General features: G+C 56.0%; 2 protein-coding genes across 9 annotated transcripts in view; one reads left to right on the top strand and one right to left on the bottom strand.

Annotated features, from left to right (window-relative positions):
* SLC38A8 (solute carrier family 38 member 8) overlaps positions 1–25,745 on the top strand; it is a 51,340-nt gene extending 25,595 nt beyond the window's left edge. The window contains exons 4-11 of one of the 2 annotated variants that reach the window (XM_059876727.1): positions 3,265–3,406; positions 4,203–4,304; positions 7,703–7,760; positions 14,280–14,394; positions 15,565–15,712; positions 16,086–16,294; positions 17,562–17,613; positions 19,074–25,745. In XM_059876727.1, coding sequence (XP_059732710.1) covers positions 3,265–3,406; positions 4,203–4,304; positions 7,703–7,760; positions 14,280–14,394; positions 15,565–15,712; positions 16,086–16,294; positions 17,562–17,613; positions 19,074–19,167 — 920 coding nt within the window. In that variant the 3' untranslated portion in view covers positions 19,168–25,745. The remainder of the gene's footprint in view (positions 1–3,264; positions 3,407–4,202; positions 4,305–7,702; positions 7,761–14,279; positions 14,395–15,564; positions 15,713–16,085; positions 16,295–17,561; positions 17,614–19,073) is intronic. The other variant, NM_001192494.1, reaches the window with a different exon arrangement.
* Positions 24,108–26,068, bottom strand: part of NECAB2 (N-terminal EF-hand calcium binding protein 2) — a 43,651-nt gene continuing 41,690 nt past the window's right edge. For all 7 annotated transcript variants that reach the window (XM_010814355.4, XM_024978208.2, XM_010814360.3 and 4 more), the window contains one exon: positions 24,108–24,604. In XM_010814355.4, coding sequence (XP_010812657.1) covers positions 24,576–24,604 — 29 coding nt within the window. In that variant the 3' untranslated portion in view covers positions 24,108–24,575. The remainder of the gene's footprint in view (positions 24,605–26,068) is intronic.

Genomic DNA, 26,068 nt, shown 5'->3' with positions numbered 1-26,068 from the left:
CTACCATGTGAGAACAATTATAGAGGCTGTGGTTTTGAGAAGGATCTGGTGGGCTTCTGTGTTCAGAAGGATTCTGAGGTGCTGTAGTGTTGGGAAGGATTCTGAGGGCCTCCATATTGAGAAGAATTTTGGGGGGTGCCGAGTTTTGGAGGATTCTCAGAAGCTGCTGTGTTGAGAAGATTCTGAGTGGTTGTCCTGTTGAGAAGGATCCTGAAGGGCTGCCGTATTGGGAAGGATTCTCAAGGCCTGCTGTGTAAGAAAGATTGTGAGAGCCTCAGTGCTGAGAAGAATATTCAGTTCAGTTCAGTTGCTCAGTTGTGTCCAGCTCTTTGCGACCCCATGAATTGTAGCACACCAGGCCTCCCTGTCCATCACCAAATCCCGGAGTTCACTCAGACTCATGTCCATCAAGTCAGTGATGCCATCTAGCCATCTCATCCTCTGTCGTCCCCTTCTCCTCCTGCCCCCAATCCCTTCAAGCATCAGAGTATTTTCCAATGAGTTAACTCTTTGCATGAGGTGGCCAAAGTATTGGAGTTTCAGCTTCAGCATCATTCCTTCCAAAGAACACCCAGGACTGATCTCCTTTAGGATGGACTGGTTGGATCTCCTTGCAGTCCAAGGGACTCTCAAGAGTCTTCTCCAACACCACAGTTCAAAAGCATCAATTCTTCGGCACTCAGCTTTCTCCACAGTCCAACTCTCACATCCATACATGACCACTGGAAAAACCATAGCCTTGACTAGATGGACCTTTGTTGGCAAAGTAATGTCTCTGCTTTTGAATATGCTATCTAGGTTGGTCGTAACTTTCCTTCCAAGGAGTAAGCGTCTTTTAATTTCATGGCTGCAGTCACCATCTGCAGTGATTTTGGAGCCCAAAAAAATAACTGTTTCCCCATCTATTAGGTGCCACCAGATTAGGAAGAATCTTAGCTGCTGCAGTGTTGGGAACGATTCTGAATGGTGGCCATGTCAAAAGGATTCTGAAGGCTTTTGTGTTGTCAAGAATCTGAGGGGCTGTGGTGTTCAGGAGGATTCTGAGGTAGTGTCATGTTGAGTAAGATTTTGAGGTGCTCCATGTTGACAAAGATTCTGAGGACCTGCTGTGTTGGGAAGCACCTGAGGGCCTTTTGTGTTGAGAATAATTCTGAGGCATGCCATGTTGGTAAGAATTCTGAAGTGCTGGTGTGTTGAGGAGTATCTCTGTGGATTATGAGTTGAGAAGGATCTGAGGGCCTGTTGTGTTGGGAAGGATTCTTAGGGGCTGCTGTGTTTAGATGGATTCTGAGGGGCTGTCATTTTGAGAAGGTTTTAGGGATTGCTGTGTTGAGAATTCTGAGTGGCTGCTGTGTCAGAAGGATTCTGAGGGCTCTTGTGTTGAGAAGTATCTTCGGGGCTGCCACTTTAAGAAGCATCAGAAGAGCTGCATGATGAGACAGATTCTGATGGCCTCTGTTTAAAAGAATCTTAGGGGCTGCTATGTTGAGAAGGATTCGGAGAGGGTTCAGGGTTGAAGAGTATTTGAGGTAGTGTGTTGAGTACGGTTTGGAGGTGCTCCATGTTGAGAAGGATTGTGGGAGCCCGCTGTTTTGGGAAGGGTCTGAGGGACTGTTTTGCTAAGAATGATTCTGAAGCATGCCATGTTGGTAAGAATTCTGAGATGCTGAGGATGATTCTGAGGGCTGCTATGATGAAAATGATTTTGAAGAGCTGCCGTGTTGAGGAGGATTCTGAATTGCCTTGTTGAGAAAGATATTGAGGGCCTTCAGTGTTTGGAAGGATTCTGAGGGACTGCCATTTTGGGAAGGTTCTGAGGTGTTGTGGCTTAGACGGATCCTCAGGGCTACTGTGTGAGAAGGATTCTAGGGGCTGTTGTGTTGAGAAGGATGTGGGTGGCTTCTGCGTTCAGAAGGATTCTGAAGGGGTGCAGTGTTGAGGCGGATCTGAGGGAGTGTGGAGTTGAGTAGGATTTTGAGGTTGAGAAGGATTCCTAGGATCTGTCGTTTGGGGAAGGTTTCAGGCTCAGGTGGTGGATCCCCTGGAGGGATTATCGCGTTGATGAGGACACAGGCCAAGCCTACTCTGGGCATATCGACTGGTGAGAAGACGCATCACTTTTATGCTTCTTGGGTCGATATGTTGGAATGTCTTTCTGAAGGCAAGACCAGGTTTCTTGGATTGAAGGATCATTGGAGGTCAGGGCTCTTTTACAGAGTCATTGGATTCATCAAGTGAAAATGACCGTAAATAATGGTGAATGGCCTGGAAAGCGAGGGCTCAGGAAGGAGCTGGGTGGCCTGGTTGGCAGAGGCGGCTCTCCTGGCTTCAGGAATCCATCCATATGGATAAGAAGAGCTTGCACCCCAACCCAGGCCATGTGGGCCTGTTACTCGTGGAGATCTCTGTGCACCTCTGGGTGTGTGCATTCATTCCCTTGGCCTCTCTGGCCACAAGAGCCTACCTTCCTCTGAAGGGGGGGCCTCTGTACCGTGAGCTCAATGTGGAAATAGTCCATGTGTCTCTCCAGTAGAAACAAACCATCCTGGTCAAGTGGTCATTTCTTTTGATCGCTGTCTTTATTGAGCAAGTGCGGAGAACTAGAAGGGTTCCTTTACAGCAGTACCAGCACCCCGTGTGGGCCAGGATCAGCTCTGGGCACCCCCACCCCGTGCGCTGCGGGGCCGCCTCACCCCCTCTGCTTCCGGCCTCAAGCCACCTTGTGTCTCTCCTGGGCTCTCCCCTCCACCACCTTTCTGGCCCCTTCTATCAGCTCCCAATTCTCTGTCTTCCTATGACAGACAGAATAAACCGGTCCCAGTTTCTCAGATACCTTTCCCTGAGAGGTTGATGGGGTCTGTGTCCCCCACCAATCAGAGTGGGCTTGGAGATACTTGACTGGCAGAGGATGGCAGAGGGGCCAGTGCCAGTTCCAGGCCTGGCCTTTAAGAGGACAACACCTCCCTCCTTTGGCTCAGGGCCCCAAGCTGCTAAGGACTAGTCCTTTGGGGGGTCTGCTGGTGAGGAGGTGGGTGTGCTGAGCCCAAGTGTCCCCACCAGGCACCCTGGGTGAGCACAGCTATCGAGGCCCCTCCAGCCCTCAGCCAGGTACCCCCAAGGGCCCGCAGCCTGTGTGGTGTGGAGCAGAAGCGGCTAGCTCAGCCCCGCCCTAATTCTCCCCCTCCACTCGGGCCATCTAATAATGGGGTCACCCTAGGGCAGGCTCTCTGGGCTCACTGCCTCTCCTTCCCTTGCTCTCCGCAGTGTGGGACTTCATCCTGCCCAGCACCCCGCCAGTCCCGCAGCCCTGGTACACTGACCAGCGCTTCACCCTGACGCTGCTCTGCGTGCTGGTCATCCTGCCCCTCTCTGCGCCACGGGAGATCGGCTTCCAGAAATACACAAGGTATGGGCTGCAGACCCCTCCTGGGGGCGAGGGCTGGGGCTGGGTTCCCACCTTGGCTGGCGTTTGGGGGTGGTTTCTGTCCGCCTGGGATAGGGGAGCTGCCAGCATGGTTCTTCCCATTGGGAGAAGAGGAAAGAAATGTTAAATTACCAAAGTCATTCGTGGGCATGATAGAAAATACAGATAAACAGAAAAGAAAATTGCCTGTAATAACAGGGCCTCCATTTTGTTACTTAATGATCGCAAGCTTTTTCTGCACCCACACACACATACACAGGCACGGAGACACACACACACACACACGCACACACACACACTTTTCGTTTTACAGTCTGAGGCTCCACATATACTTTTGAAAAAATAAAGTCTGGCAAAAATCTTCACACAAGTGTGCCACCGACCTTTCCCTGTCGTGTAGAGAAGTGGAGCAGAGAAACAGCGGGTAGGACCTCAGAGCCCCCCGGGCGCCCCCCGCCCTCTCCAGCTGGTCCTTCTGCACGCTGTGTCGTGGCTGCTTAGATGCCGGATCCCAGGGGCTGTGTGGCTGTTGCTGGAGAGATGGGGCACCCGTAGCGCTGACAGCCTTGCAGGTCCCACTGCGTGGCATGAGGCTGTCCCTGCCTGGAACGCCCTTCCTGCTGCCCTATCCTACAGATAACTGGGGCCCAGACAGGAAGAACTTGCCTGAGCCCTTGCCACTGTGGGCCGAGCCGACACCGAGACCCCGCTCTGTGTGGCTCCCCAGGCGCTGCCTCACCACGGCCGCCCCCTGACGCTGCGCTCTCTCGTGTGTTAGCATCCTAGGCACCCTGGCCGCCTGCTACCTGGCCCTGGTCATCGTGGCGCAGTACTACCTCCGGCCCCAAGACCTTGCCCGTGAGCCCCGCCTGGAGTCCAGGTGAGTCTGGGGGATGGCTTCCGTGGGCTTCTGCGAGGGGCGAGGGCCAATTCCCTGCACCCCCCTCCCAACCCCCCATGGTTTGCACAGAGCCCTGGCTCTTCTCATGAAGTTCTTCAAGTCTCTGATGCTGTCGGATCAGATCAGATCAGTCACTCAGTTGTGTCCGACTCTTTGCAACCCCATGAATCGCAGCACACCAGGCCTCCCTGTCCATCACCAATTCCCAGAGTTCACCCAAACTCATGTCCATCGAGTCGGTGATGCCATCCAGCCATCCTCGGTCATCCCCTTCTCCTCTTGCTCTCAATCCCTCCCAGCATCAGAGTCTTTTCCAATGAGTCAACTTTTCGCATGAGGTGGCCAAAGTACTGGAGTTTCAGCTTTAGCATCAGTCCTTCCAAAGAAATCCCAGAGCTGATGCTGTAGAGCTCAGCAAAAGCTCTTTTCCTTGTTCAGAACCACTCAGCTGCCACTAGTGAGGACAGGGTGAGGGGCATGGAAGCACTACATGCCCGCCAGCCGGGGCTCCTGGGCGGTTGCAGACGTGCCCCACGGCGTGGAAGAAACAGGACCAGCCAGCAAGACGCTGAGGCCAGTGAGGCCCGAGAGACCTGAGCGACACCAGAAGTGAGGACTCCTGTAGGGATTCGGAGCTGCAGGGAGGACTTCCATTTCGCATGGAAGCCATTTCAGGGTTTTGATCACAGCAGGGCCTTGAAATCAAATCTGGTGGCAGGCCAGCTCCAGGGGCCTGTGGCCTGTGACGTCACCCAGGTCCCAGGCTCAGAAGGGCCCACCCTTGGTTTAACACCCTGCTGTCACCATCCTGAGATTCTTCACGGCTGCTGAACAAGGGCCGGCGTGTTCATTTTGCACGTGGTCCCACAAATTGTGTGGGCCCTCCTGGAGGACAGATCAGAGGTGGAACAGGAGAGAGAGGAGAGTCCAGGTTGATTCTGAGCTTAGAGCAGGGGAACCGAGGGCCATGCTGTTTCCTGGACTGTGTGGGACGGGGAGGAGCAGCTGGCTGGGGGAGGGTTTTGGTGGGGACATGTTAGGTGGGAAAGGCTTTGAGACACTAAAGACGTCAGGGAGCTGTCAGACTGGCGTTCAGAGAGGCCATGGCTGGAAGTAGAAATGTCAGCCCAGAGGTGGCATGCAAGGGCTGTGTGAAAATTGTCACAGCCAGTGGTCCTCCACCGGTCCTGGGGGCCCAGGAGAGGAATGGCGGGTCGGGAGCACTGTTAGCCTCCTGGAGCTGCTTGTTCTACCACAAACTGGGAGGCTGAAAGCAGCAGAAATCCCTCCCCTTGGTGCTGGAAGCTAGAAACCGAGTATGAGGGTGTCAGTCGGGCTGTGCTCCCTCAGGAGGCTCCGGGAGGGGCCTTCCTGCCCCTCAGGGTCCTGAGCTGCCAGCGCTCTTTGGCTCTCCTTGGCCTGCAGGCACTTCACTCCAGCTTCAGCGCCACCCTCACACGGCTCTCCCTGGGTATGTGTTTTCTCTTCCCTTAAGGGCACTAATTGTTGGATCAACTCCCAGCCTGCTCCAGTACGACCTCATCTTAATTTAACCAATTATGTCTACAAGGACTCTTTTTCCAAATAAAATTTCTTTCTGAGATTCCCACTGGATATAAATTTGGAGGGGGGATGGTCACTATAAACCCAGGACAGATGATGACAGAATGGGTCTATCTATCACCCAGATGATGACCTCTGGGTCTCAGAGGTCAGTGAGCAAAATTTCAAGAATTTTAGGGTGTTCACCACCGAATACTGCTCCTAGGTCACGTGGGACTGAGCCCTGGTGCTGGATTTGGCCACAGAGGCCAGTCTTTTTTTTTTTTTTTTTTCAGAGGCCAGTCTTGATGTGGCTGAGACTCGTCAGGGCAGGAGGTGGGGATGAGGCCCAGGTGGATTGGGGTCAGGAGAGAGGTCTTCCGAGGAGGGGAGGAGAGGAATGGGCAGGAGGCGGGGCTCAGTGGCCCCCACACACCCGTACACTGATGGGGTAATCCAACAGAGCAGGAAAGGCCCGGATCCACTGCTGACCTGCGGCCTTGAGTCCAGGGGAGGGTCTCCTGCCCTGGAGGTCCATCCTCCAGGGCTGGAGCTTGGATGGCATCTACCACAGGAACAGGAGGGGACAGTGCACGTGGCCCAGAGGATGCAGGCAGGCAGATGGAGCAGCAGAAGCGTGGGCTCTGAGAAGCCGGCCGTCTGCTGACAGTGCTGTCTTGAGGAAGGTCTGAGAAGGCGGGGCTTGGCTGGGGGGCTCCCTGGGCTGCATCCAGAGTTAAGAGTCAGCCGGAAACACAGCACAGAAGGGAGATGCCACTGGGCGAGCCCCCTGCGGCTGCTGTAACAAGTTACTGCCAAACACAGTGGCTCAAAACTATACAAGCTTATTATCTTCTGATGTCAAAAGTCCAGAATGAGTCTTGCTGTGCTGAATTCGAAGGGTCAGCAGTGCTGTGTTCTTTCGGGAGGTCTAGACAAGAATCCGTCTCCTGGCCTTTCCCGGTTCCTAGGGGTGCCCACGTTCCTTGGCTTGTGGCCCCTCCACAGTCTTCACAGCCAGCAAGGTTCCGTCTCTCTGATCTTGCTTCTGCAGTCACAGCTCCCTCTGACCACAGCTGGGGAAGGTTCTCTGATGGCAAGGATCCTTATGATATATGGGGCCTAGATAATCCGGGGTCATCTCCCATCTCAGAGTCCTGACCTTCATCACACCTGCAGAGTCCCTTGTAGGATATAAGGTCACAAACTCCCAGCTTCCCAGGATTAGGATGGGGACATCTTTGGGGGCCATTATTCTAGCACAGCCAGGAAACTCTGGTTGTATAGTGGGTGCTATTTATGCCCCCCCAACTGTATGTCCCCAAATCTGCTGGAGGCCAGAACCTGGAGCTGCTCGAAAAGAAAGCTGGAGGGCCACCAGTCGGGGGCCACTGCGAGGGTTTGACCTTAAGAGTCTGCCCCGTGCACCTGTCAGTTCTCTTAGGCCGCTTAGACGGAGGTCAAACCGTCCTTGTCCTCTTGGGGTCTGTTTGGATTCTGCCTGTGCCCTGCCCCCGCACCCCCAGCCCCCAACCTCACTGGGGACAGGCAGCCTCCAAGGAAGCTGGGAGTTCCTCCTAGCCATGTCCTGCCCACATTCTGCCTGCATGGAGACTGTCAAGTTGTCAAACGTCAGCACAGATGTACTTAAAAGTGCAGCACTTTACATGCGGCTTCTGCCACCCCTCAACCCCGGAGTGGACGTGGTTATTAAAGTCTACCTTAGAGTTACACTTCGTTACAGCTTGCTTGTATTATTTAAAACTCGTCTTCAAGTTGAAGGTTGTTTTGAGTTTAACTTTTTGTAACAAACACCTGTTTTCATCTCTTTACAGTCCCTCTTCCTGGACCTCTGTATTTAGTGTCTTCCCCACCATCTGTTTTGGATTTCAGGTAACCTTGGTATCTGTGTTGAGGAGGGCGGCATTTGCAGGCTGTGGTGACTGCCTGTTCCCTTGGGGGCAAGTTGCCTCCCTGTTGGGCGTGGGGAGGGAGGTTTGTGAACGTGTTTTGGGATGAACCAGTCTGTCTCTAGGGGACCGTGCATATGGGTTGGCGTCTGGGCTCAGCAAGCTCTGAATTTCAGTTGAACTTTGGAACTGGCTCCACTGACCAGCACCAGCAGCAGCCCGTTTGTTGGGTCTGAGGTTGAGTGTGGGGGTCCAGGACCTGTGCCCTCCTTTGAAAGTCCTGGTGGCGGTGTCGCCCTGCCTGGGGGCCGGGAGCCGCGTTCCTGCAGGTGGATTCTGCTGCAGGGGCTGGAGGCTCGCAGGCTAGAAGGGCAGGAAGGTGTGCGGGGCGGCTGCTGGGCAGGATATATAGAATTTGACAGAATGTCGTGGAGTAAGAGCTTCTGTGTGTGGAATCTAGTTGGGGGTGCTTACAATGTATCTCTCGGTGGGGCAGATTCAGAGATGCCCTCTGCTAGGCGCTGAGGCCTAAGAGGAGTCTTGAGGAATGGGTGGGAGGCGGCAGGTGCAGGGAGATGCTTCCGCTGGAGATCCACGGAGGGGAGGGGTCCCAGGCTGGAGAGCTGCTAAGGTCTGGGTGAGGTGGGTGCTTGGTGAGGGGCTGGAGATGGCTGTAGTGGGGGTCGAGCTCTGCTCCCTGCCTTCTGGTCTCTCTTGGGGTTCCCCAGTCTCCCCGCAGGTGGCAGCTGACCCCCTTTTTCCATTGCTTATTTTGGAAAGATTTGCCTCTCTCCTAAAGACAACCACCTACCCGCCACACTGACAACAAAACCGCCCCATGTAGAAGCATGTTCTCAAGGCAGAGGGGCTCAAGACTGACGGTGTCTCAGCTTCCTAGCCCCAGTGTCTTCTCCACTTACCCATCCATCAGCTCCTCTTTCTGTTCTTCATCTTGTGTCTTCTCTGAGAACCATTTCTTGGGGGGAAGAAAAATCCTGAAACATTTCCATTTCTCTTTTTTATAAATGAGTTGCTGTATCACTCCTGAGACTTAGCAAGCCGCTTACAGGATTTCTCACGTTTCGTCCCACACACCCAATATTTTGAAAGATGTAAAGCGATGATTTTGCTGTCAACTGTCTGGATGGAGTTTAACCAGCCCTCTCTTGGCTGCCCGAGCACCATATGGTATAGCAGGCTCGCGCCAGCGGAGGGGAAGGGGGGCCGCTTTCCAGATGCTTGGAGGGGGTGCCCCCCTCACCTTTGCCTCGGCTCCCTCATCTGATTCTCCCAGCAACGGAGGCCTAGACTGCAGTTTCCAGGGACACGGGATGCAGAGATGGGGAGTTAGGAGAAAGATGTGGATGCGGGGTGGGGGTGGGGCTGAGGACTAGTTGCTGAGGCCAGGGAAGGGGCTGCTAGGATCCAGCTTGTGGAGTCAGGGATCTGGGGGTGGGGGGACTAGATGTAGGGGAAGGTGGAAGGGAGGAGGGGGAGGGGGAGGGTGAGGGGTAGGGCAGGGCTGTGCAGGGAAGTGGGGAGTCCCTGCTTCAGTTCAACCACACCCTTCCCCACACACTTAGCAATGGGGAGCCCCCTCCCGCCTGTGCAGAATCAGAGGGGCTTGTGGGGAGCAGGGGTTGGGGTGAGGCTTTGCTCCCAGCCACCCTGGCCACGTGTAATACTTCTCCTTTGTTTTGTTTTAACTGAAGCGTGATTGATTTACGGTATCATGTTAGTTTCAGGTGTACAGCACTGTGATTCTGGTAACTGAATATATGTGTATGTATGTTCTTTTTCAGATTCTCTTCCTTTATAGGTTACAAAATATTGAGTAGAGTTGTCTGTGCTATGAGTAGATCCTTGTGGGTTATCTGTTTTATATATCAGTCAGTCAGTCCAGTCACTCAGTCGTGTCCTACTCTGTGCGACCCCATGAATCGCAGCACACCAGGCCTCCCTGTCCATCACCAACTCCCGGAGTTCACTCAGACTCACGTCCATCGAGTCAGTGATGCCATCCAGCCATCTCATCCTCTGTCGTCCCCTTCTCCTCCTGCCCCCAATCCCTCCCAGCATCAGAGTCTTTTCCAGTGAGTCAACTCTTCGCATGAGGTGGCCAAAATATTGGAGTTTCAGCTTCAGCATCATTCCTTCCAAAGAACACCCAGGGCTGATCTCCTTTAGAATGGACTGGTTGGATCTCCTTGCAGTTTTATATATAGTAGTGTGTATATGTTAGTCCCAAAGTCCTAATTTATCCCCCCACCCCCCTTTCCCCTTTGGTAACTGTAAGTTTGCTTTCTATGTTTGTGAGTCTGTTTCTGTTTTGGAAATAAGTTCATTTGTATCTGTTTATTTTTTAAAGATTCCACATATAAGTGATATCATATTCCTCTTTCTTAGTTTGATAATCTCTAGGTTCATATATGTTGTTGCAAATGGTGGTGTTTCATTCCTTTTTATGGCTGAATAATATTCCGTTGCATGTCCGTAACCACGCCTTTCTCCACTCCTCTGTCGCTGCACACTTAGGCTGCTTCCATTCTTGGCTGCTGTGAACAGTGCTGCAGTGAACGTTGGGGTGTGTATCTTCTCAAGTCCCGTTCCTCCAGATATGTGCCCAGGAGTGGAATTTCTGGATCACATGGTAGCTCTGGTCTTAGTTTTTTTAAGGAACCCCCATACTGGTCTCCATAGTGGTTGTGCCAACTTACATTCGCACCAGCAGCGCAGGGGGCTCCCTTGTCTCCACACCCTCTCCAGCGTTTGTTATTTGTAGGCTTTGAGGACGGCCGTTCTGACTGGAGTGAGGTGGTGTACCTCCCTGTAGTTTTGATCCGCATTTGTCCGATAGTTACCATTGTTGAGCATCGTTTAGTGTGCCTGTTGGCCATCTGTATGGCTTCTTTTCTCTTGTTTCTTTTCTCTTTGTTTCTCAAAGCTCAACAGCTTTGAGATATGACTTATGTGGGGTGCAACTCACCCCTAGTTCTTTGGTATGTTCACAGAGTTTTGCAGCCATCACCACAGCCAATTTCAGAACATTCCTCACCACCCCCCAAAGAAACTTTTACCTGTTAGCCATCACTCCCCATCCCAGCTCGTCCCCCGCCCAGTCCCTGGCAGCCAGAATCTTTCTTACCGTCTCTGGATGTACCTCTTCTGGACGCTGCCTGTAAGTGGAATCATATAGTAGCTAGTCCTCTGTGGCTGGCTTCTTCCACTCTGCATGGTGATTTCGAGGTGATTTCTGTGTGCTGTGTGCGTCGGGACCGCATCCCTTTTCACGGTTGAGCGATGCTCCGCTGTCTGCCGAGTCCATGGCTTGCGTTTCCATCTCTCAGCCAGGGGACGTCTGGGCTGTTTCCACCTGTTACCCACCACGTGCTCCTCTGCCCCGCACCCCACCACTTCGTGACTGGTCAGCCTGCTCTTGGTCACACGCTGTTCTAGATGCTGTCCCAGCAGGGCAGCCCTGCCCTCAGAAGCTTTATTCCCTCAAATAAGACCAAGAGGCACATGACCCAGGAGTCGTGGGACCCACAGGGAGGAGGGCAGGGCTCCATCCGGCCACCACCAACCATCTTTTCCCCACGCCTGGGTTCCCGAGTGCGGGAGGCAGGACATTGATGCCTGCTGGTCGAGGGTCCTTTTGTATTTGGGGGGAATTTAAGTGCCCACTGCCTGGCTGAGCCGGCCTGCAGTGGGCTTCCATGAGGCCAGGGAGGTCCCTGAGGCTCGCCTGTTGTAGAAGGTGTGGGGGGCTTGCCCTGGGCTGCACGCCGCCTCTGCAGCTGGAATCGGGAGTCCCGCGGCCGAGGTGCCCCAGCCACTCCCAGTGTGTGCTCCATGAGGGTAGGGGCTGTGGGCCTGGTTGAGGAGCTACCCCAGACTCACACCGAGGGGACCAGTGAGGGCCTGAGTGTGAGGAGCTGGACTGGGCGCTGGGAGGCCTCACGGCTACAGGTGGAGCAGAGGGATGGATGATTGAGTAATCCCAGGAGGGCCCTCAACTGGGGGCCAGACTCCACACTGGGGATGAGTGAGGTGAGTGTGTCTGCTACCACACACCCAACAGACACTGAGCCAACAAGCCCGGCTGTGCTCACGTGGGGCCAGCAGGGGAGGGCTTTCCTGAAGGGTGAGTGGGAGCTGGCTGGACCGGGGGCTGCCCCTGGCGGAGCACACAGCACAGGCACAAGCCCTGAGGCAGTGGAGAGGGGCAGCTGTGGGCTGAGCCCGGTGGGCGAAGGGAGTCTTGAGCGTGGTGAGTGGCAGGCATAGATGGTCATCGTGCTAGTTTTGATCAGAAGGGAGTAAGTGAATGTGACGGTGGGAACCCTGTCCGGGGAGCCTGGGAAGTTCCCCGAACCCACAGGGCACATCCAGAAACAGCAGCTCCTCCCTGGCTGCCCAGGACCTGCCCCAAGAACATCACATCGTAGGTGGGCTCTCGACAGTGGTATATGTACTTTAGATTTTTTAAAATGTGATATAGTAATCAGTTCAGTCGCTCAGTCACGTCCGACTCTTTGCGACCCCATGAATTGCAGCTCGCCAGGCCTCTCTGTCCATCACCAACTCCCAGAGTTCACTCAGACGCACGTCCATCGAGTCGGTGATGCCATCCAGCCATCTCATCCTCTGTCGTCCCCTTCTCCTCCTGCCCCCAATCCCTCCTAGCATCAGAGTCTTTTCCAATGAGTCAACTCTTCACATGAGGTGGCCAAAGTATTGGAGTTTCAGCTTTAGCATCATTCCTTCCAAAGAACACCCAGGTCTGATCTCCTTTAGAATGGACTGGTTGGATCTCCTTGCAGTCCAAGGGACTCTCAAGAGTCTTCTCCAACATCACAGTTCAAAACATCAATTCTTTGGTGCTCAGTTTTCTTCACAGTCCAACTCTCACATCCATACATGACTACTGGAAAAACCATAGCCTTGACTAGACAGACCTTTGTTGGCAAAGTAATGTCTCTGCTTTTGAATATGCTATCTAGGTTGGTCATAACTTTCCTTCCAAGGAGCAAGCATCTTTTAATTTCATGGCTGAACTCACCATCTGCAGTGATTTTGGAGCCCCCAAAAATAAAGTCTGACACTGTTTCCTCATCTATTTCCCATGAAGTGATGGGACCAGATGCCATGATCTTCGTTTTCTGAATGTTGAGCTTTAAGCCAACTTTTTCACTCTCCTCTTTCACTTTCATCAAGAGGCTCTTTAGTTCCTCTTCACTTTCTGCCATAAGGGTGGTGTCATCTGCATATCTGAGGTTATTGATATTTCTCCTGACAATCTTGATTCCAGCTTGTGCTTCTTCCAGCCCAGTGTTTCTCACGATGTACTCTGCATATAAGTTAAATAAGCAGGGTGACAATATACAGCCTTGACGTACTCCTTTTCCTATTTGGAACCAGTCTGTTGTTCCATGTCCAGTTCTAACTGTTGCTTCCTGACCTGCATATAGGTTTCCAAGAGGCAGATCAGGTGGCCTGGTATTCCCATCTCTTTCAGAATTTTCCACAGTTTATTGTGATCCACACAGTCAAAGGTTTTGGCATAGTCAATAAAGCAGAAATAAATGTTTTTTCTGGAACTCTCGCTTTTTTGATGATCCAGTGGGTGTTGGCAATTTGATCTCTTGTTCCTCTGCCTTTTCTTTTTCTTTCCTCTGACTTTTCTAAAACCGGCTTGAACATCTGGAAGTTCACGGTTCACGTATTGCTGAAGCCTGGCTTGGAGAATTTTGAGCATTACTTTACTAGCGTGTGAGATGAGTGCAATTTTGCAGTAGTTTGAACATTCTTTTGGCATTGCCTTTCTTTGGGATTGGAATGAAAACTGATCTTTTCCAGTTGTGTACATAGGAAGTGTATAAATCATAAGTATGTGTGCTCCCACAAAACCGTCACCCCAGTGGGGACATAGAACATCATCAGCCCCCCGGAATGTTCCCTCGGGACCACCATCCAGCCATCCATACCACTGCTCTGCCCTCTGTCACCATAAACGAGGGCTGTCAACTGGGTTGACTTTGCCCCCCTCCCCCAGGGGACACCTGGCAATGTCTGCAGACACTTTTGATTGTCACACCTGAAGGGGGCGCTCCTGCCATCTCGTGGGTCAAGGCCGGGGGTCTGGTCCACGTCACACCATGTACAGCACACCCCCCAGCATCAACAGTGATTGAGGACCCCATCCTGGCTTGTTTGACTTGAAACTTTAACTTCACATACGTGGAAACATTCTTCTCTGGCTGCTTTCGCTCCATGTTACGGCCGCGGGGCCTCTGTGACGGGGCGTGCAGTTGTGTTTGCCCCCTTTGGGTGCCATGTAATGTTCCACACGTGAATATCCGACAGCTTACTTCTCCCTTCTGCTAGTTGGTGGGCTTCTGGGTCATTGCTCACATTCTGGATAATGAGACTCTTTAGAGGGTGCCAGGTGGCTCTACTGCAGGCTGGCCCGAGCCCCACTGACCCTGCCCCTCTCTTGCAGTGTCACGAAGCCGCCGTGTCCATCTACTGCAGCATGCGCCACCAGAGCCTCGGGCACTGGGCCCTGGTCTCCGTGCTGTCCTTGCTGGCCTGCTGCCTCGTCTACTCGCTGACAGGTAAGGCCTGCCTGGGGTGCCCAGGACCTGGGGGTGGAGCAGTAGGAGAAACTGGAATAATACACATCCTGGGCACAGCACTAAGTGGTTGGAGCGTCTTTGGTCCCTAACGCCCCCAGAAGAATCCACGATTCATAGAGGAGGACACTCTACCCAGAGGATTGCCTCAGCTCAACCAGGGTCTCTTGACTTGATGTCTAAGCTGAGATAGAAACCCTGGTCGACTGTCTCGCCACAATCCCTCCTCCCCATCTGGAAGGATGGCAGGAGTGATGCTGTCAGAGTGTTACATCCGGTGTGGTTTACAGGACACCCTCTCAGATACAGTGGGTTTGAGCATCCACACACTGGCGTGGGAGGGTCTTCAGAGGTGGCAGGGTGTGGCTCACAGAAGGGCTGCCACACCCGAGGTCCCACAGCTCATCCAGCCCAGGGCCTGGGCTCAGGCTGACTCCTGGCTGCTTTCCTCCAGCCCGGCAGCTAGCTTTCTTTCATTGGCCTGTCAGAGCCTCTGATTCAGGAAGCCCCGAGGCGGCCATACACATGTCGGGGGCCTGGACATTTGCTGGTTGACCTCTGTCTAGCAGGGCTCTGTAGCCCCTGGGTCAGACCCCGTGATTGAGGTTGTCTTCCAGATGTTGCAGGGCCAGCAGGATTGTGGGATGGGCAAAAAGCCAAAGCTCAGAGGTGGGGTCTCAGGACAGGGCAGGTGGCTGGGAGGCAGTGCTGGATTGTGGGGGAGGGACCTGACCGCTCCTGTAATAAGCTGTGTTATTCCAGACAGTTGCTGACACTGGGCCTTGAATTTTCCCATCAGGAAAATGGGTGCATGGCCAGCTTCTTTCTCTGGGTACTGAGAGAGTGGGGGAACAGGGCACAGAAAGTATTAGTCAAAGTGCTTCCAGTCCATCCTGGAGCCTCATATGTGAACGCTGAGCTGTTTGGGAGGAAGACAAGGGACAGTCTTGGCCAACAGGTCTTGAAGTTAGAAGAACTGAGGATCCTGTGGGCTGAGGACAGAAAAGCCTGGGGAGGTTCTAGAACCTACTGTCAGCTCCGAGGGGAAACCTCAGCAGCGGCGGAGGTGGGTACTGTCAGCATGTCGGGGTTGAGATGGGGGACCGGCATTTTTCTCACCAGCTTTCCTGGGTTCCCCTGTGGCCCTCGCAGGTGTGTATGGCTTCCTGACCTTCGGGACAGACGTGTCTGCTGACATCCTGATGTCCTACCCAGGCAGCGACGGGGTTGTCATCGTCGCCCGGGTCCTCTTCGCTGTATCCATCGTGACCGCCTATCCCATCGTGCTCTTCTTGGGAAGGTGAGGCCAGCTCGGGGGCACAGGGTTCAGGGTGGGGCACACCGTCCATCAAGCACTGGCACGTGCTGGGCACCATGCCAGCCTGTGTGTCGTGGGGGTGGTCGTCACCTCCCTTTCCTGGAGGAGGAGAAGGGGAGTTGGGTGGTTTGCCCAGCGTGGCCCAGCTGGTGTCAGGACTGCAGCCTGGTGGCCAGAACCTGACCACCCGGCGAGGCCCCACCCATCAGCTGCTCACGTGTGGGGGTCCCTGGGGACCGAGGCCCTGCTGTGGAATGGGAGCCCAGCTGGGTGTGCGGGGCAGCTGGGGGACTCTGGGGCACCCAGCGTGGGCGGGGGGGCGCTCACATGGGAGCCCGTGGTTTGTGGCCTCCAGGTCAGTGATGCAGGACTTCTGGAGGCGGGGCTGTGGCAGGGCGTGTGGGCTGCGGGCCCTGGCCGAGCCCACAGGGCCGTGGGTCCGGATGCCGCTGACCGTGCTCTGGGTCACCGCGACGCTCGCCATGGCCCTGTTCCTGCCTGACCTCAGCGAGATCATTGGCATCATCGGCGGCATCAGCTCCTTCTTCATCTTCATCTTCCCAGGTGAGGCCCTGGCTCCCCTGGCCGTGGGTCCTTCCCAGCTCCCTGCCATGGGGCGGCCACGTGGAGGTCAGGGTGCAGGAGGCGGGAGCCCGTGCAGGAGGCGGGAGCCCGTGCAGGTGGGATGGCTCCCAGCCCTGTTTACTGAGCCAGGGCCAGGGCTCTGCACACCTTCCCTCGTTAAATACCTCAACAGCCCTTGATGGACATACGAGGTGGGGTGCTGTCATCAACCCATCCTGCAGACAGGAGGACTAAGGCCCTGAGGCCTCTCATGAGGAATAGGTGGCATGGAGCAGTTCTGAGTCAACCTCAGCCGCCCTCTCAAGGCTGCCACTCACTGTAGGGTTTTATCTTATTTAAATGTTTTCAACTACATGAAACTCGTGAGGTTCAAAGGTGCCCCTCAAACACCTTCCCCCTTCTCCCCCAAACCTGGGAGGTGAATACAGTTTCCATGACTGGTGGGTTCCTAGGAAACCTTCCCAGTGTGAGGATGATGTGAAATTCCTGTTGAATTGGCCTGGCTATTATCCGGGCCTGGGAGATGCAGGGTAGCCAAGGCTGGGCTCCCCAGGGAGGAGGAGCATACAGGGGCCGAAACCCCAGACCTGGGCGGCCCCTGGCACTGGAAGGCGGTTTCAGACAGGAGTGGGGTCCGATTCTCTCTGCCAACCCCCACCCCCACACCACCCCCAGCCCGGGTCTGGGTCAGATGGGCCCAGCCAGGCAGTATCTTAAACACCAGGATGGGCTGGACTTCTGTGTCCTGGGTGGGGCCTTTTAGCTCCAGCCATTTCCGTGCTGGAAAGGACCAGCTGGGACAGGCTTGGGAGCGGGGAGAGATTGCAGGCTCTTTAGGCCGAGCTGTCTGACTTCGAGTCCCAGCAGCACCATTAAAAAAGAGGAAAAAAAAAAAAAACCAACAGACAACACAGGCAGCTGGCGGCTGTCAGATGCGTCCCGGGTGTCGGTCCCCGACCTGGCCCTGACTCGCACCGTCTCACCAGAGACGAGTGTGGCTGTCACTGTTGCTGGAGAGACCCCGGTGCTAGGGGGTGTTGAGCAAGGACCCCACAGCGATGCCGTGGGCCACGTGCTCTGCCCTCTCACCAGGGGCAGGGGGAGTCCACGGAGCTACTGTGGGCAAAGGCTCTGCTGGCCCTCGGGTCCCTAGGGGCTGCTGGGTGTTGGCTGAGCCCTGTAGAGCTGGGGGTTGCTTTGGGTTCAATGACAAAGAGCTGCGGTGACCCCAGGCTCTCTCCCACAGGTCTGTGCCTCATTTGTGCGGTCAGCGTGGAGCCCATCGGACCCCGAGTTAAGTGAGTGTCTGCATGTGAGGGCGGCGACAAGGCATGTGTGGGGCTCGGCTCCAGGGGCGTGAGATGTAGTCGGGCCCGCAGGGTCCTGCCGAGGAGGGAACTGCCGGCCAGGCCGGGAGGGGCCCTCGTCTGCACAGTGACGGGTAGCTGAGCCGGGAGGGTCCAAGCCACTGCTCCGCTGACTCCATGCGTCACTGCCTTCCACCACAGGCTGTGGTCTGTGGCTGGAGCTGTCTGTGGATTTGGGGTCTTCCTGGCAGCTGGAGTGCTGTAATCGAGCGTCCTTCTCCAGGGCAGGGTGGGTGCAGGCTGGTCCTGTCGCCCCACAGACCCTCTTTCCATCTGAGGTCATGGTCATGGGCTCCAGTTGGGTGTGACTTTGGGGTGCTACCACTCAGCCCTGTACAGAAAGATGCTCTCACATCACAGCAGCTGTGAATGTGGGTCCCACCCGCGGGCCTGTGCCTCTTTTTCTCCTTCTTCTGGCCACACGGAGCCCAAGCTTGGTCTTCCCACAGCGGCAGACTCGGCCGGGTTCCCTGCTGGGTTGCGAAGTGTTTTTCTGGATGACTCTAAAGCTGACTTGGGCTGAGCGCCAGCCCCAATGGCCTGCGGGGGTGGGGGGGCCCCCCTACGTGGTTTGTTCCCTATAGTGCCCCTTCAAGTGTTGCTGCTTTTGTGTGGCGCCTCGGGCCAAGTTCACGGAGCCGTTACTGATGGGCTTTCAGGGGATTTTTAATCCCAGCGCTGCCTTAGGGCCTTCTGATCCATCAGAGCTGCTCTGAGGAGCCCGCAGCCCCATCACGTTCCCTCACTCCCCCCTTCAGCCGGGTGGGTGTTCTTGGCACTGAGCTGCCACTCTGCGATGCTGTGTAACTGGAGATGGTCTTTCCATGACAACGGGCCCCGCGGCCTTTGTTAATGGGGCTAGAAATATCCCTGCCGTTTTGCGGGAATCTTATTATCGCGGCTCCCGCCTCTCTGTCTGCCCCGTCTCTCCTGGTTACGTTATGAAGCATGGGGATGTGGCCTCAGCCACCAGTTCCAGCCACCCCTGGCCCCTCCTCCCTGGCCCCACAGCCGCTGTTCCCATCTGTGTGACTTGGGGCTTCTCCTTCCTCACTTTCAGGAGGCTTCAACCCCACCCCCAAGGAAAAGGAGCAAAAAGGGGGTTTGAACCTAATGTCTCCCTCCCCCGTTTCTCTGTCTTTGGTAAAGCACCGGGAGGAATGAGGTTAGGAAGTAACAGTTGGGGGTTAATTTTTTTTTCAACTGCGGGGGTGCTTTATTTTCTGTTGTCTCAGAAACCCATCCCTACAGGTAAGGGGAGGGCAATTGGAATTGTTTCTGAATTGGTGACTCTACTGGGCTTCACGTCATGAGCGTTCGACGCATGTCTGGCTCTTCTGTGGGAAACTCTGGAGAAGCGCGTGGTTGACGTGGGTTCGTTGACTTGGCAGGTGCTGCCTGGAGGCCTGGGGGGTGGTCTCCGTGCTGGTCGGCGCCTTCATCTTCGGGCAGAGCACGGTGGCGGCCGTCATGGAGCTGCTGTGAGGGGCGGCCCGCGCTCCAGCAGGACGGGGGCCCCCACGGCTGCCTGCATCTGGCCGTGAGAACCATGTGACCTCTTCATTAAGAAGCTGGAGAAACTGACTCGTCCGTCCTTCCCAGGCTGTGCCTCTGGGCTTCCACTGGGTCCCGGGGTGTCTGGTGCGGTGGTGAGAGGTGGCGTAGGCCCTGTACGTGACCACAGACCCAGGGGCTTCAGGCCAGAGCGGCCGGAGCTCTGTCTGGAGCCTGGGAGTCTGGGTGTGCACGGGGCTATGCGCCCTCTCCCCACCTGCTGCCTCCAGCCCCCTGGTGCCCACTGGTCACCCTGGTGCTCCTGAGTGTGTCTGCACCTGCCGTCTCTGTCTCCAGCTACCTGTGTGTCCACGTGTCCCTCTTAGAGGGCCCAGGGTCCTCATTCGATATGACCTCATCTTAGTTACTTACTTGGGATGTACAAAGAACCTCTTTCCAAGTTAGGTCACATTCACCATTTCCTGGGGTTAGGACTGCAGCTTATGTTTCTGGGGGACAGTTCACCCCATAACTGGGAAGTAGGTGCTGGGGCCCAGGGAACCCTGCTTTGGGGTGTTGGGGTCAAAAACACGAGGTGAAGTCATGGCTCCGTGGATGAAAGCCCAGGGGGGCTGGGGGGTGCCATCTGCTGGGGAGATTTGGGGTGCCATTGGTTGGGGATGGCAGGGCACTCAAGCTGGTGCTCAGGCCAGGGCATGGGGGGCCCGAGATGTATACCCTGAGTTGGCCTCTCTCTGGTGGATGGGACCCCGAGGAGAGCCCCCTTTCCTCCCACTGGCTGGACCAGAAGAGTGTGGAGGCCAAGTGCGCCGTCTGCTCTGTGGGTCCCTCCCAACCCCACCCCGATTCTGGGCTGAGGAGCTGCGCCTGCAGCCGTGGTGCAGCAGGGTCTGTGGGCTCAGGGTGGAGGACTGGCCACTGCTGCTACGTCGAGTCGCTGTGCTCGCTCGTGCTGAGCCTGCCCAGGGCCTGGGACCCCTGGATGGACGTGGCTGGATTCCGGCCGCTCCTCCTCTGCCCCAGGACGTCCACCGGAAGCCAGTGGTGCCTGCGCCTGCAGGGGCTGACATCTGAGGACACCTCCCCCAGGTAGGCAGTGGCCGGGTTGCGCTACGTCACGTCGGGTGTGTGCGACGACGTCTTGATGGAGCTGTCACGTGGTTCGCCTGTCTCCCAGCTTGTCCCCCTGTGCTGACGTTGCTTTGGGACGTTGATTCACATGCCACATGGTCAGAGTGTGCAGTCTGGGTGTCTGTGGGTGTACAGAGTGGCTCCGTTGTCAGCAGTGCCCAACTCCTGTGCGTGTGTAGCCCCAGAGAAACCCAGGACCTGCAGCCCTGACTCCCCCTCCTCTCTCCCTCCGGTCCCCGGTGACTGTGGCTCTGTGCTCTGTCTCTATGGACTTGTCCGTTCCAGACATTCCATATGAATGCACGCACACGATACGTGGTCTTTTGTGTCTGGCTTCTTGGACTTAGCATACGTTTTCAAACGTTTTTACATGTGAGGGAACCGAGGCTTGGGAACCTCAAGGCTGCCTGTCCTGTGAGCTTCAGAGTTGGGTTGGGACTAATGAGGGGTTGAATTCCAATCGTCTGTCTTCTGAGCTGTAGCCAAGGCGGGGGAACTAGTCGACCCTGGGGGCAGGGCTGGGGCCTCTGCCCCGCCAGTGCCCTGGCTGTCCCTGAAGACTCTGACCCCGTGAGGGGACAAGGGACCCTTCTCCAGGTGCTCTGATCAACCCCACACCTCGCGTCCTCCTGAATGAGGGTCTCAGAACCGGCACATGAGCTGAGAAGTGAGATCATGGAGCGTTTAGCACCTGGAGCTGGTGCAGATGAACAGAGAGTTACATTAACCCTGCATGCTTGGTTCCAGGGTGCTGGCTGAGAGGCTGGGCCATGATAGGAGGGTCCTGGGTAAGAACCAAGCATGGTGGGCAAGGGGCGTGCTTAAAGGGATTCTGTGTGATAAGCAGCTTTGGAGTCAGACCACTGGTTTTGAACACTATCTGCCATTTGCTTTCTCAAAATCCAGTAAGTTTATTATGAACCTCCCCTAAGAATCCATTTCCCCACCAGCCAGTAAACCAGAGGAGGTTTACTGTGTGTGAGGCAACGTAAGAATTAAGACATGATGCTTTATGTACAGCAGCTGGTGGGCGACCCAAGCCATGGTGGTCTCATTTCTAGAAAATCTAGGTTGAGATGAGGTGAACACAGATCCAAGGGGAAAAGGGAACGACCAGACACGTGGGCTCCCTGCAATGCAGGAGAGGATGGCAGGGACGGGGTGGCCTGACACTGGTGCTGGAAGGGTGGGGGGCTCCTGGAGGGGTGACGAGGATTGCCCCTGGGCACCAGCATCCCGCCTCTGACAGGCACAGATGGGGTTCCCATAGGACCGAGCCTCAGATCAGGCGTGATCGTGCAGGGCGGGGATGCAGACAGACACGAGGCTGAGGCCCGTGCTCCGGGGGCAGGTCCAAGTCCCCTCCACCAGGGAAGCAGCTGTGGGACGGAGGGCTGGAGTGCATGCTCCAGCCCAGGGTGATCCTAGCGGGGGCTGTGGGTCTGGCACGTCTGGGCTGACCCCGCCTGCCGCTTACCAGCCCTGTGACTGCAACCAGGCCCATTCCTGCTTCCAACAGCCCTCAGCCTCAGGTGACTGACCCAGGAAACCTCCGTGAGTGTGGTTCTCAGCCCTGGTGTCCTTCCTTGGAGCTGGGGCAGCCGCCCACCCGGCACCACCCCCCCAACCCTTCCCTTCCAACGCTGGCCCTTGGCTTTCACCCTCTTCGCTCCCCTCTGAAATGAAGCTGCGGGCAGCTGCTCCCTCCCCAGATAGCCGTGAGGCTCAGCTGAGAGAGACCCACAGAGCCGGACCCGTCACAGGGTCCTGGTCCATCGATGGTGAACCCCGTGCTGGTGTGGAGAGACCCTTCTGTCTCAAGTGACTGCTGTGAACAGGGCAGTCCAGGTGACATGTTCCGCTCAGAGGGGCCTGGGCTGCAGGGGATCTGCGTGTCCTGGGCAAGGGCGCTCCCAGTGGCTCAGGTCCCCCCGCGGGACCACACAGGGACAGCCCAGCCCCGAGGGGTGGCCTGTGCCCCACCACAGTGGTGGGCACACCACTCCCACGGCAGGCTTAGGTCCTGAACTGGACACGAGGAACACAGGTGGTGAGCGTGTTTGGGCAAGTGAGTTGACTTTGACTTTTTTTTTTTTTTTTTAAAGAAATGAGATTCAGGTAATATAAACCATCTTGAAGCCGAGCCCCTCCACACCACTGAGCGTCCCATTCCCAAAGCCCTTCCCGCACTGTCACTCCCCCGCAACCCCTCAGCTGCTTTCCACTTCTAGGGGCTTAACTCTTCCAGACGTTCTGTGTGAATGGGGTTGTACCGACGTGGCTGCCTGTGCCCGTGAGGGCACCGTGCCGCAGCCTGGGCCAGGATGTCGTCCCTCCCGACGGCTGATCCGCAGTCCGCTGCCCAGACGGGCCGCACTCAGGAGTCCACTCACCCACTACGCACACTTGTGTGTTCCGCCTTCTGGCTCAAGTGTGAACACGTGGGCACAGGACCCTGCTTCACTGTGTCGGTTCTTTGGGGCCTCGTACACCCCCGGGGTGGAGCTGTGGGGTCATGTGGCTACTCCGTGTCCAGCGGTTGGGACCCGTGTTAATCCAGGGCCGTTGCTCCCCGCCTGCCTACACTGGGTGCGAGGTGGTCAGGGGGCAGGGCAGGGCACAGGTGGTGGCCCTGGGCACTCCAGATTTGCTGCCTGCCTGTCGGGGTCTCGGGTTCCCCTCCTGCCCATCCCAGGATGCCACAGGAGGCAGCGAGGGCGCCCGGCCCTGGAGGGTAGAGTGAGTGGAGGCTCTCGCACCTTTTCGGGTGGGTGGGTGTTTGCTCTCTTCGGAGCCTGCTCCTCCCCTGCGGAACCTGAGGTGGTGCCAAGTGCCTGTGGCCATAGTCAGCACAGATCTGCATGACTGGAGGGCTTGGACAGGGCGGGCCCAGGTAACGGGGGCTCCTCAGCTGCACCTCGAAGAGCCCCGACCCCCGACCCCCGAGGATACTGTTGCTAAAACAGCAGAGCGGCTCGGAGTGGTCCGGGTGCTGGGGAGGTGTGTGTGTGTGGGGGGGGAGGTGGCTCTTACGGGGACCCCCTGCAGCAGCCTTGGTGCGAGCCAGACAGCTCCTGGTCTCCAGAGGAGGGGTCTCCTCCCCCTTCCCAGGTAAGAAAACAGAGGCTGAGGGAGGCTGGCTGCAGGGACGCAGCTGGGATTTGAGTCTGCACTTCACCCTTCTGTCAAGGCCCTGTGGTTGCACTGGTTTTGCATGAGGCGCTGGCGTCAAGCCCTGGGAGGCCATGTGAGGGGGACCCGCGGCTTCATGGCTCCCCAGCCGCCCTAGGAGGCAGAGCCCCACCCTGCAGTGGCGGCTTTAGTGACAGCACCGGTCCCAGCCGCGGCTGCAGAGACCAGACCTGGTCCTGCTATGAGGGCGCCATGGCCCAGCTCCAGGGCCATCTGTCTCCTCCCCAGCTCCCCCGTCCTCGTGCCTGGCAATTCTGCCTCCTCCTCTAGGAAAGGGACGCAGGGCCCTCTCCTTTCTTGACCCAAGACTTCTGTGTCCTGTTGCTCTCCTGCAACTCGGCCAGGGAGACAGAGGGGAAGTCGCAGAGCGTCCAGAGTCGGCTTTGAATGAGGTCTGGGGCTTGGCCTTCTGTCTGGCCGGAGCATCAAGTTCACAATGTGCAGTGAGAGACTGTCCGGTCAGGTCTGGCCTCTAGGAACCTGGAATGTGCCCCCTGACACAAGGTGGGGTCTTGGCTCAGGTTTCATGGCTAATAAAGTGGTTTCCCTCCCCAGCTGTCACAGAAAATAGCACACACACACAGAGCTGTCCCCAGCGGGAGTTTATTTGGTGCTCGTCCCGGGCGGCTGTTTGCCCAGCAGGGCACTGCTACGTGGGGTCTACTGCCGCCTGTGGGCTCAGCCCAGGCCTAGGGTGGGCACTACAGGGTCTCGGCCCTCTACCACGTGGAGGAGTGGCAACCAGGGAGAGTGAGGGAGAGGCGGGCGGGGACTGGTCATGCGTGGCCGTCTGCTGGCGGGGGAGCCGCCTCCATCACCACCGCCCTCCAGCGTCAGCAGGGCCCAGGCAGCGCAGACGCTGCTCTGCCGCCAAGGGTGGGGGAGGGGGTGCCAGGGGAGGGGTGCGCCTTCACTTTGAACAGCAGGAAGAGACACTCTTATTTGGAAGTATACTGAAAAGACAGCTAGTATACCAAAGTTTCTAGAAAAGAGTGGACATCCTTCGTCAGAGGGAGCAGGGTGGCAGACTCATCTGTGGGACCTCGGGGAGGTGGTCAGTCACGGCCCAGGGTGCACCAAGCAGCTGGAGAGGAAGAGAGATGGGTTTCGGCGGGGGTGAGGGGGTTAGCAGCAGGCCCTGCCCCCGCTCAGGGCAGAAGGGCAGTGCCTGCAGACCCTCCTGCATCCGGCGCCCCAGGGGTGCTTGCTGGTTGTTCCCCTGGTGGCGAATCACATATCCAAGGAGCAGACTTGCCTGTATGCCCATTTGAAAAAATAAACTTTCCAGGACGTGAACTTGTCTTTCCACTGCGGCCTAGTAAAGCCGACTTGACAGAGGAGCCCCTAATTCACTGACAGAAGAGACTGATGTCTGGTTAAAGGAGACATGAAGGGAAAAGTATCTGTAAATAAAATTGCTCTTGGGTCTGTAATTTTGTACCTGCTGCTCCAGTAGTTCAGTATTTTCTAGAGCTAACATCTAAATCGGGCTCCATTCAAAAACTGGAGTACCATGTAGAGCCGCCAGCCCAGGAGGAAGGTGTGCACCGCAGCCTGGCGGGTGGGTGACCGGCGGCCCGGTTTAGCTGATGGGTGCTTTAAAATCCGCCTGTAGCCCGACATCAAGGAAGTGAGGGGGAAACTTAATCTTGCCAGTTAGAGCATTAGATTCTTTCTTGGCCCTGGAGTTCTGTGAAACCCCTGGGGGAGGGAAGGTGATGCTGGGGAAGAAATGGGGGTTAAATTATGTAGAAGGGGGTGTTCACAGCTTCTGCCCTCTCCCAGAGCCAGGACAACTGTCTTACCTGTGCCAGGCAGGCCCTCGTTCACCAGCTGCGCCGCCCAGTCAAGGGTGGCTTTACATGAAACGGGGGCCATGGCTATTTTGCGTGTTTGACTTTCCACAGGTACAAACGTGGTTTCGGATTTTGTTAGATTTCCAAAAAACGCACACAGTGTCTGAACGTCACGTTTTATATGCCTGTTGTTCACTCACCAAGTCGTGTCGACTCTTGGCGACTCCACGGACTGCACTAGGCTTCCCTGTCCCTCACCACCTCCCGGAGTTTGGCTAAGATTTTATATGCTGGCGTTTGGCAGTTAGTATTTTATAGGAACCATAGTTCTCAGTGGCTACTTATGTATGTATAATAATTATAAACTATGTAATACATGTACACATCTGCATCTGACTTTTTTGTATATTAAATACTGTTTCATTTTTAGAGTTATTGTACTGAGTATCATGTGTTCTCAAATCTGTAGAAGTCCAGCCTGCCACACGCTGGGCTCGGGGCCACCTCCCAGCCGCCTGGTGCCCGAGGCCCCTCTGTGTTGAGCACTCACTCATGGACTACACTTCCTAGCAGCTAAGAGAACAGAGGCTTCCTGGGTGGCTCAGTGGTAAGGAACCCGCCTGCTAAAGCAGGAGACTCAGGTTCAATCCCTGGGTCAAGAAGATCCCCTGGAGAAGGAGGTGGCAACCCACTCTGGTACTCCTGCCTGGGAAATCTGATGGACAGAGGAGCCTAGTGGGCTACAGTCCCTG

The sequence above is a fragment of the Bos taurus genome, chromosome 18 (assembly GCF_002263795.3).
Source record: "Bos taurus isolate L1 Dominette 01449 registration number 42190680 breed Hereford chromosome 18, ARS-UCD2.0, whole genome shotgun sequence".
Taxonomy (NCBI): Eukaryota; Metazoa; Chordata; class Mammalia; order Artiodactyla; family Bovidae; genus Bos; species Bos taurus.
This window is presented reverse-complemented; position numbering and strand designations above follow the sequence as displayed.